Source organism: Euleptes europaea, chromosome 9 (genome assembly GCF_029931775.1).
Source record: "Euleptes europaea isolate rEulEur1 chromosome 9, rEulEur1.hap1, whole genome shotgun sequence".
NCBI classification, from domain to species: Eukaryota; Metazoa; Chordata; class Lepidosauria; order Squamata; family Sphaerodactylidae; genus Euleptes; species Euleptes europaea.
Window position 1 is genome coordinate 19,656,535 of NC_079320.1, and position 11,193 is coordinate 19,667,727.

The window sequence follows — 11,193 nt, forward strand, 5'->3', positions numbered from 1 at the left end:
TGAGGTAGGTGGGCTGAGAGAGCTCTAAGAGCTGTGACTAGCCCAAGGTCACCCAACTAGCTTCATGTGTAGGAGTAAGGAAAGAAACCCGGTTCACCAGATTAGTGTTTACGGCTCCAAACCACCACTCTTAACCACTATTCCACACTGGCTCTCCGAGGCTGTATGAAACAGTAGCTAAGCAAGCCAGCCCCTTCATGTTCTGGACTAAAGAATTTGAAACTGAAGTGAAGTGGAAATGTTTGCTGAAAGCTGGCGGCTTATGTTCTTTGATTCTCTAGGAATATATTGGGGTGGGGGTGGGAGAGAGACATCCTACTGGGTAATGCTTTTGTTTCATTGTTTCCAAATTAAATTGTAAGAATATAGATTTGATTTTTAAAAGAGCTCTTGTGAAATTAAATTTATCGCTGTAGCAATAACCTTCAGAGAGCATTCAAGGAGAATTTGGCCTCTTCAAGGCCTGTAAAGAAATTCTTCCAATTGGGATGCTCCTTGGTCTATTTGAAACAAGGCTGCATACTCACTGTCACAACTGGGAATGAAAGTGAACCCTTCCAGGATTTTTGGAACCTAAGTGTGGGATTCAATGCTGACTTCCAAGCTCAGATGTGCATTGAAATGGATCCATGCTCCACTGTACCCTGTCTAGAACCTGTCTCCATATTGTGCTAGTTTTGTATACACAAGCGATATTTTACATGGACAAAGTCAAATCTGTGGTCTCCATGTTCATTCTAAAGCAAAACACGCCTCAGAAGCGTGATTATTCTAATTGTGTATATCAGATTATCTGAATCACTGGGAAGATGAAAGGCAAAGAGGTGAAATAAATATACAAACAAACGAGAGGAACTCATAGGAGAAGGGAAATCTTATCTCTACCACCTTCTGCCTTCCCCCTTTGCTCGGGTTCCAAAATGGTCCCCAGCCCAACCCAGCCCAGCCCACGGGTTTACAGAAACGTCTACTCCAGCCCCAGGGACCGCTCCTTGTGGATTGTTTTGATCTGCACAGGATGATATAATTAGCTATTAAATATATGATGTCATACCATTCATGACACTTGTGTTTCATAAGCACATACCATTCATGACACTTAATGTTTCATAAGCACATACCATTCATGACACTTAATGTTTCATAAAAAATGTTTTTTTTTAAATCTCATGGAATACATGGAAGCTTTTTTTTTTTTTTTTTTTTTTGCCCTCAACTCACTAGCCTACTTATGGTGACCTCATAGGGTTTTAATGGCAAGAGATGTTCAGCGGTGGTTTGCCATTGCCTGCCTTTGTGTAATGACCCTGGTATTTCTTGGTGGTCTCCAAATATTGACCAGGGCCAACTTCACTTCTGAGATATGAAGAGATCGGGCTAGCCTGGGCCATCCAGGTCAGGGCATGAAGCACTTAGGCTCACCTGACTTTTGGTTGGGAAAGGGTGTGGTAAAAATCAAATAAACTTAAGCCACTCTTTGTATATCTGAGCCCTGAAGAAAAGCTGGTATGGCTGCATTTGAGAATAAAAATACTATAAAAATCTACCAAGATGTCAATACTTTCTGTTAAGCTTATATAAAAAAAACAGTCTCTCTTATTTATAGATTCATCTCTCAAGTGAGTTAATTGCACTGGTCTAGCTGTTTGGTGTTTAATAGTTGAAGCACCAAAGCATTAGGAGACCAGCCACATTAAAAATACAACCTTTAAAGGCGCCTAGATTGTTATCCTCTGCATCAGAATTCCATCTTAATGCTAATGAAATCTCACAAATGTTACAGAGCATCCCTGCTGAGTCTTCGCTCTGTTGTGGTCTTGCATTTGAATGCTTAATATAGCCCTAGGCAAGTAAGCCTTCAGAAATGAGTTCTTGGTTAACAGTTAAGAAGCTTTCTCCGGAAAGATCATTTCTGTTAAGATTAACTGTTACTTCTGACCTTGCTGGTAGATGGGCTTAGTTAAGACATTTCCAGCCCTCCCCCCCACCCAAATATCCTGTTGGGAGGTTGGAGATACATTATGAAAATGTATTAAGTGTCTTTTCATTGTTTGTTCCTTTCCCTTGTATTCCAGTGATACAAATGAGGTGGACATCCCATCAAATACCAGAGTAGGAACTAAACGTTATATGCCTCCTGAGGTTTTGGACGAAAGCCTGAATCGGAATCATTTCCAGTCATATATCATGGCTGACATGTACAGTTTTGGGCTCATCCTTTGGGAAATAGCAAGAAGATGTGTTTCAGGAGGTAAATGGTTAAAGTGTTGAGTCTGTCTTTTTCTCTCCATCTACATTATTTCTGTTCAACTATTATACTCCCTCTAATCTATTTAAATGCACTGGCAGCTCTAAACTTATTTATTTCCATTTCCTTCTGCTGGGACTTATTTTTCTGGTTCTGTAAGTCCCCCTTTAGCTGCAAAGATTTATTCTCTGTTTTAATAGTCTCTTTAAAGATGCAATGCTTCATAATTGTAGTGGGAATTTGGAGCTCATTTATGGGCATTTCCAGAGTTATAAACATTACCACTAAAACTGGAGCTTTCCTGTTGTTTATGTAGAAATACAATGGGGTTGGTTTTGCTGAGGTACCCTGATTAACAAAGAGATTACTTCGATTTAAGTGAAGAAAGACAGGCATTAGAAGGTGTTAGGTGGAATTAGGAAAACTATAGGGGGGAGCAAGACAGTTCTTGTTTAAAATTAATTCCAGAGCTGAAAAGATTGGCACTTCTAAGTCGTCTCCTCCATTTTCATCCTTGGGTTTTTTAAAATTTTAATATTTGCTGTACAGCTTTTTGCAGAGCTTTCCTTTACCACTCTAAAATGGCAATACAGAAATTTCATCTTCTAAACTCAGAGTGTTTAAACAAGCAGGTTAGGTTTCACTGTCATCACTGTGAATGCAGAGAAACGTCAGAGCAGGCATGGCTCACCAATTCTGAGGCCTGTGTGGAGTGCCAAGGTCCCCTCACAAGACTTTTGAAGTAATAATGTGTGCAAAGTTTCTTTCTTGTACCACTTATTTACTACAGTCTGCTAGAATTAGGAGTAATAGTTTCCAAGTCAAGGGGTGGTAGAAGAAGAAGAAGAAAGAAGAAGAGTTGGTTTTTATATGCCAGCTTTCTCTACCACTTAAGGAAGAATCAACCTGGCTTACAATCACCTTCCCTTCCCCTCCCCACAATAGACACCCTGTGAGGTAGGTGGGACTGAGAGAGCTCTAAGAGAGCTGTGACTAGCCCAAAGTCACCCAGCTGGCTTCATGTGTAGGAGTGGGGAAACCAACCCGGTTCACCAGATTAGCCTCCGCTGCTCATGTGGAGGAGTGGGGAATCAAATCTGTTTCTCCAGATCAGAGTCCACCGCTCCAAACCACCACTCTTAACCACTACACCACACTGGCTCTCAGCTGTTCTCAGCTGGCTCCAATTTAAAATTAAGCCTTTTGAAGTAATCGGTAAACCCAAATTTTGCATTTGTGAGCCTTCTTTGCACAACATTTTTGTGTGTTGTATGAACACATGGCGAGGGAGAAGGGGGTCAAACATGCTGACCCTGCTCCCCACTTCCACATGATTGGCAGCATATGCTAGGACTCTGTCCATTTGGATTCTCCCTACTGCCATAATCCTGTTGCCCAATGAGTAAATTTCCTGTCTTGGATTTCCATCATCCAGACCTTGAATCTACATTAACTTTTAGTTAAGCGATACTGAGATAATTAGTAAAACATATCTTTTCAGGTATTGTTGAAGAATACCAGCTTCCATACCATGACCTCGTACCCAGCGACCCCTCCTATGAAGACATGAGGGAAATTGTGTGTATGAAGAAGTTACGGCCTTCATTTCCCAATAGGTGGAGCAGTGATGAGGTAAGAAGACCTTCATTCCGGAGTGGGGAGATTGACCCCATAATCATCTAGTTTAACCCAAATTGAATTGGATGTCTTACAGAAGGTAAAGGTGTATGTAAATAAGACATTGCTGTTGCTCTTGGGGATTGATGGGCCCTCTTTCAAAAGGCCAGCACTAAAATACTTTTGGAAAAGTCATCAAAAATGGAGATTACTGTAGGGGTGTTAAATGGAAGTAAATAGTTTTAGGAAACTTGGAGAAGTGTAGTAGTAGTAGTAGTAGTAGTAGTAGTAGTAGTAGTAGTAGTAGGCGAAGTATTTTTAAAGCACAGCAGTACTTAAAAGAATAGATCAGTATTATTATTCCCAGTGTGGTGTAGTGGTTATAGTATTACGCTAGGACCTGAGAGACTCAGGTTCAAATCCCAGCTTTGCCGTAGAAGCTTGCTGGGTGATCATGGACTGGTCACATACCTTCAGCTCAAATTTCCACACAGGGTTGTAAGGATAAAATGAAGGAGAGGAGACGGAGAAGGAGAAGAAGATATGTCGACTTTCTCTACCACTTAAGGAAGAATCAAACCTGCTTACAATCACCTTCCCCTCCCCACAACAGACACGTTGTGAGGAAGGTGGGGCTGAGAGAGCTCTAAGAGAGCTGTGACTAGCCCAGGGTCACCCAGCTGGCTTCATGTGGAGGAGTGGGGAATCAAACCTGGTTCTCCAGATTAGAGTCCACCGCTCCATACAGTGCAAATAAACTGCTTATGTATCCCCATTGGGGAGAAAGGCAAGGTATAAATGAAGCAAATAAATAAAAAAATATATTGCAAATGGAAGCTGGGGTGGGGGAGGTATGTGTCTAAGGCCCAAACTGATACTCCTTCTCCAATGCTATGGGACATTGGCTAGGTTGGTTTTCTTTTTTCCACATGATCCTTGTTCCAGATTGTGCATGCCTATGAACTAGCCTGGGCACAGACACACGTTAACAGTGCTCTGCAATTGTGTCACGTTTCTTCTGCCATTGTTACAGAAATCACTGCTGGCTGCTTCTGTGTACAGCTTTGTTCCCGCTGCCATCACTTCATGAAATACCAGATCTGGAAATGGTCACAGGGAAGGAAAAAAGAGACCAGCTAGTATATGGGAGACAAGGAGAGGCAAATAAGCACTCAATATGGTTTTCTGATTGCATTGTCCTAATGCTGTTGAGATATCACACTGACGCTGCGGGTTAAATTTTACAGCATCAGTTTTACAGTCAGGATATTAATATATTTGTTTTATCTCTGCTGTCTCCTTCTTTAAAAGTAGGTCAACATATTGATCTGCCCTCTAAAACCACATTTCTATCTATAGCACTGGTTCCCAACCAGGGGTCCCTGGACCCCCAGGGGTCCGCGAGAACTAAATTAAGGTCCGCGAAACAAAGTTATAAACCCATAATAAACTAATATTTTCAATTAAAAGTTCTCTATTATAATATATATATATATATATATATATATATATATATATATATATATATATATATATATTCAAATATAATTCTAAGTTTAATGTTTAACTAACAGTTATGATTAAAGTTTATTTTCAAATTCCCGGAATTTTTATTTTGAACCTTGGGGTCCCTGCACCGAACAAAAAAGTCCTAGTGGTCCCTGGTCAAAAAAAGGTTGGGAACCACTGATCTATAGATTGCAAATGAGAGAATACTGAAATGTTTTAAATTCACTGGAATTTGCTTCAGTTCTTGGCTGACGGAGCATAGCAACTCAGGATTTAGAGTGGTCTTGTGCCAAAGGCCTTTTCCGCTTAAGGGGAAACTGTGTGGATGTCTTTTGCCTCACATTCAAGATATAGCTCAGTCCCTTGATTGAATTTTTACTCAGGAACAACTAGTGAGCTTTTAGATTTTCCTAGTCCAGTTGCTTCTTAATCATTTGATCTCTTGAACCAGGCAAGTGCTTTTTCGGTCATTGTGATACTGTGTTTTTCTCTAATCTTGTAGCACATGTGGACTGACCATGTTGAGCTTTAGAGGGCAGGATGTTACATGTGCTAGGTATCTTTATTAGATTTTACCCCACCCTTCCCTACCAAAAGCTTAGAACAGTGTACATAGCTTCACAGGAACATATGAAGCTGCTTTATGTCAAGTCAGACCATTGCTCTATCTAGCACAGAACTGCATACTCTAATTGGCAGTAGCTCTCTGAGATCTTGGGCAGAGTCCTAAGAAGAAGAGTTGGTTGTTATATGCTGACTTTCTCTACCACTTAAGGAAGAATCAAACCAGCTTACAATCACCTTCCCTTCACCTCCCCACAATAGACACCCTGTGAGGTAGGTGGGGCTGAGAGAGTTCTGAGATAACTGTGACTAGCCCAAGGTCACCCAGCTGGCTTGATGGGTAGGAGTGGGGAAACCATCCCAGTTCACCAGATTAGCCTCCGCTGCTCATGTGGAGGAATGGGGAATCAAACCCGGTTCTCCAGATCAGAGTCCACCGCTCCAAACCACTGCTCTTAACCACTATTCCATGCTGGCTGTCACTGACACTAGCTAACTGAGATCCTTTTAGCTGGAGATACCAGGGATTGATCCTGGAACGTGCAGGCCATTTATGCATGGGAGGTTTTGCCTTGGATTTGCCATTTTCCCCATCCAAATTCTCAGAACTCAACAATAAGCCCCCATGCAAAGCTTTGAGAATTCAGATGGGGAAAACGTGCATCTAGAGAGCGGCAAATCCAAGGCAAAACCTCCCATGCATAAATGGCCTCAGAATGCAAGCAGGTGCTCTAGCATTGACCCACCGTATCCTCACTTCCATTTTATTCTCAGAACAATTCTGTGGGTTACATTAGGCTGAAAGATAGTGACTGCCTGCGAGAACCCTTCCTAATATAGTGGGGGTTTGAGTCCAAGTCCCCCAGTCATGATCCAACACTCCATGGACTCTCATAAATAAGTCTATTTATTTATTTATAAAATTTATATCCTGCTTTTGGCCCAAGCAGAACCACCAAGGCAACTAACAAATAAAAACAGAACATTATAAAACCCACTCTAAAATCAGTAAAACATATATAAAAACTAGTAATTAAAACATAGGGCAGGAAGTAGAGGTCATTAAGGAAATGCCAAACAAAATAATAAATTTTCACCTGCCAGTGGAAGACAGTGATGGGGGGGGGGCATATAAATTATCTAGGGGAGAGAGTTCCACAGTTTTAGTGCCACAACCAAGAAGGCCCTCTCTAGGATTGCCATCTGTCTGAACTCAGAAGGTAGGGGCCCCCAAGCTTGTCCCCAGAAGTTGATCATAGTGGTTGGGTAGGTTTGGATGAATATGTGTAGGAAGTGGGGGTGCCAGACCTCCCCCATTGTTGCCTGCTGGCACCTCGAATGCTGGTGGGAGAAGCCTGGGGGCGGGGAGATATGGACTGGCATCCCACTAGCTTGCTTACATCATTTCTGGTAAAAGCACAGAATTTTTGCAAGTCCATCATGTCACTTCCTGTTTTTACTGGAATTGAGATAAGCATGCTGGCATGACACTGGCGTGCCATGCCCCACCCCACATTTCCTCACAGAGGTTGCTGGCTGCAGCCTGGCAAGACAGTTATGCATCCACGTATGTGGTATACAACGCCCCCCCCCAGTGATAAGCTCTTAGCATCAACAGCCTCTCTGCCAAAGGGACGGTGAATGCCCATGCACAGGTCTTTTGCCCCGTGGGCAGCTTCCCATTTCCTACCATTTGTAAATGACTGTAGGAAATGGCTTCTCAAATCTGTAGCGGTATGTTCCTTTAGGGGAAGGAGGAAGTTGTCTGAACACTTTCCACTGAGAATTTATAATGAGGCAAAATTGTGTTTTGGAATCGGTAGACCTGTAATTGATGTACCGCAGACAAATCTGCCGACAGTTATGGCGATGCTATGCAGAGGTCATTAATCTTGTTAAGTGGTACGGTGTAATGCTATTATTGTAGGAGACAGCTGTGATTTGGGAATAGCTGTCTTCGCTTAAGTATTCTGCAATTAGATTTAAAAAGACTTAAATGGCAAGAGTTGTAAACAATTTTGAGTGTGTGTGGGGGGAAGGGCCTGGGGAGGGATTAGGAAAGAAAGCTATACCAAAGCAGATGGTGAAAATTCGGTATTTGGGGCATTTATGTCCTCGGTTGAAGACACACTTTCTGCCAATAACCACTGGCTACAGAGGGATCCTATGACATGTGAGAATGAACTCAAGGTCACTCTTGTTGTGTTCTTCAAAATGTTCTAGAATGAAATTTGGCAAGAAAGCAGGTACTGTGTGTACCTGGCTAACTAAATGAGCTATATCTGGTTCCTTCCTTATCTGTAGAACCTAAAGAGAGTTTGATATTACCTGATTATAGCTGCATGAAGCACACAATTGTTTAACATCTAGACTCCAGTTCAGTAGCACCTTAGAGACCAGCAGGATTGGGGGGGGGTGAGCTTTCGAGAATCAACACTCACTTTGTCAGATCTGAGGAAGGGAGTTTTGACGCTTGAAAGCTCATAGCCCTCAAAATCTTGTTGGTCTCAAAGGTCCTACTGAACTGCGGTCTAGCTGTTCTGCTGCAGACTCACATGGCTTCCCTCTGAAACAGTTGTTCAAGCCAGATTTTTAAGAACAAAACCCTTCCTATCTCAATTTGTGTCTGAGACTTGCCCCGATTCCTATGTGAGAGCACACTTTTATGCTTGCTTGAAGTTCTGTGATGCTCGCAGTGAAGGAACAACATCGATCAGTCTGGACCCTTCATGACTTATCCTGTCACGTTCCTTGCACCAAATAGATGTGGCCATCAGGAGACTGTAAAGCTGCATCACTTGAGTGTAGGTCCCATCCTGCTGCTGTAACATATTAATTGTGGCATATTTTGGTGAAGTGAATGTATAATAGAAATGGTTATTTTTTCTGGGATGAAGCTGCTTTTAGGCTTTTGCATATCGATAAACCTGAACCGAAAATAAACCCGAAATTGGCCATTTCGGTAAATTTCCAGTTCAGGTTTACCGAATGCACAAACCTGGGGAGAAAGCTAAAGGCGAATAGGCAATTCTGGAAAAAGATGGATGATTATTTGGCTTTTTTGGGTTCCGGGACAAGGGGCATTTGCCGAGGTAGAGACCCCAGATTCACAGCATAGCTTGAAGGGACTCTCCAGGCAGCACCTACCTCCCAGAGAGAGCCAGGCGAGTGAGTAACTTACGAGTGCTGTTGTTCCTAGCTGCTATATGCTTGCTCGCTAGCTCAGCTGCTTAGGCTGCTGTCTCCATGTGGGAGGTTGCCACTTTTTCCCCTATGACACTGAACCTTGCAGAAGGATGGAGTCCTTCTCTGCCTTGAAGAGGTATATCCTTTGCTTCCTGTCTTCTCTTTCTACCAGATGCAGCCGCATCCATAGCTACCAGGAGAAGGTGACTGGTGAGCTGGTATGGGTGAGGCAGCAGGGGCACATCATTACTGGTGAAGCACGAGCAGGAGATGCCTCTCACATGTGCCTTCTCCTTCTGGGTTGCAGACTGATACAAAGTGGAGAAGGCCCAGTCCTGAGTGGGAATGTGTTGTGTGGCTTTAAGGAGCCTTTACCTCCAGTTCCTATATATCTGGCATGGGAATGAACCTAAGAAGGGCCCTGCTAGATCAGACTGGTGGTCCGTCTAATCTAGCATCCTGTCTTACACAGTGGCCAATCAGTTACTATGGAGGGCCAACAACAGGGCATAGAGACCTAGGCCTTTCCCTGATGTTGCCTCCTGGCACTAGTGTTCAGAGGGCAGAACAGGCACTGGATGGAATCTTGCCGAGGTCTCCAGCTGGTACTGGGTGGGTCAAGCAGCACCATGGCTGGGACGCTGGAACAGGCTCTTGTGTGGCCTTGCCATATATCAATGCTACAAGCACTGAAGGTACAAACAGAACTACAGACCCCGTAATGCTTCTTGAACAGAGGTTCCTAAACTTTTTGTATCATGGAGCAATTTTCAGGAGAGAAATTCATCATGGAGGACTAATTTTCATCTAGCACCTATATACTAAACCGAGTGACAGTAGTATTTTTCTTTCCAATTTCTTCATGGAGCATTAGGAAATGTTTCGCGGAGCCCAAGTGCTCCACGGAGCACAGTTTGGGAACCTCTGTATCTTGACTATGCACATGTAAATATTATGATTTTAGTAAATATTGTTCATCAAGTTCAACATGTAGGTTGCAACCAACAAAGATCTTGATGTGTGTCTTTCTTTCTTTCTTTCTTTCTTTCTTTCTTTCTTTCTTTCTTTCTTTCTTTCTTTCTTTCTTTCTTTCTTTCTTTCTTTCTTTCTTTCTTTCTTTCTTTCTTTCTTTCTTTCTTTCTTTCTTTCTTTCTTTCTTTCTCCAGTGCCTAAGACAAATGGGCAAACTCATGACAGAATGCTGGGCTCATAACCCCGCTTCCCGGCTCACAGCTCTGCGAGTAAAGAAAACACTTGCCAAAATGTCAGAGTCACAGGACATTAAGCTCTGATTCAGATGACAAAAGGCGCCTCTTTTGCTAAAGCTCAGAAAATGGACTTTCCTTCGTGTTTCCAAGAGACAGGAAGAGGAATGAGAAGCCTTCGTGATTATCAACCTTGAATGCAGTCCTTCAGCAAACATCCACATGTTGGCACAGAAAACCTTTTGGGAGCCCTGAGAAGGATTGTATCAACACCTGCTTCAAGATAATGCATGCTGCTTTCTATGAAAGCCCATAATAATATTATTATGACTATTATTATTATTTGGATTGTTTAAATTTTATGAAAACAAACCTTTCAAATACAAAGTACAAAAAGAATTATATTGTTACATTAAAGGGGAAAAATCAAAAGAAATACCATCTGAAGTTTAAAGCAAAGTGGTGATTCTTTCCCATTGATTTATTGCACTCCACAATGAAGTTCCTGCTGTGTTCTGAAATGAAAGGAGGGTACAATAGTAACCGGGCTTATAAGTGACTTGCTAGTTGTGTTTGATGTAAACTGTGCCTCTTCTAAAGACCACATACCCAAAGTTTTGTGAGTTGCTGTCAAGCGATTTTGCTCATACAATATTGCTCTGCTGATTTCCCTGGTGCCTAAGCCTCAATGAACAAATAGCTGTACTTTTAAAGCTGCCTCGTTCATTTCCACTTCTGCAGGAGATGTGTGGCCCAGTGGGATATGGCCAGAGCCTGGTGTTTCTCAGTTCCCAAAAGCCATGGACCAGCAAGGGAGGTTTTATGGTGTTTGGCAATGTGCTTTCCGACCCTTTTCATCCTTCC

At 42.4% G+C, this 11,193-nt stretch overlaps 1 protein-coding gene across 1 annotated transcript in view; it reads left to right on the forward strand.

The window, feature by feature from the left end:
• BMPR1B (bone morphogenetic protein receptor type 1B) overlaps positions 1-10,538 on the forward strand; it is a 94,533-nt gene extending 83,995 nt beyond the window's left edge. The window contains exons 9-11 of the mRNA XM_056855385.1: positions 2,076-2,251; positions 3,750-3,880; positions 10,291-10,538. Coding sequence (XP_056711363.1) covers positions 2,076-2,251; positions 3,750-3,880; positions 10,291-10,416 — 433 coding nt within the window. The 3' untranslated portion in view covers positions 10,417-10,538. The remainder of the gene's footprint in view (positions 1-2,075; positions 2,252-3,749; positions 3,881-10,290) is intronic.
• The last annotated feature ends 655 nt before the right edge of the window (positions 10,539-11,193 follow it).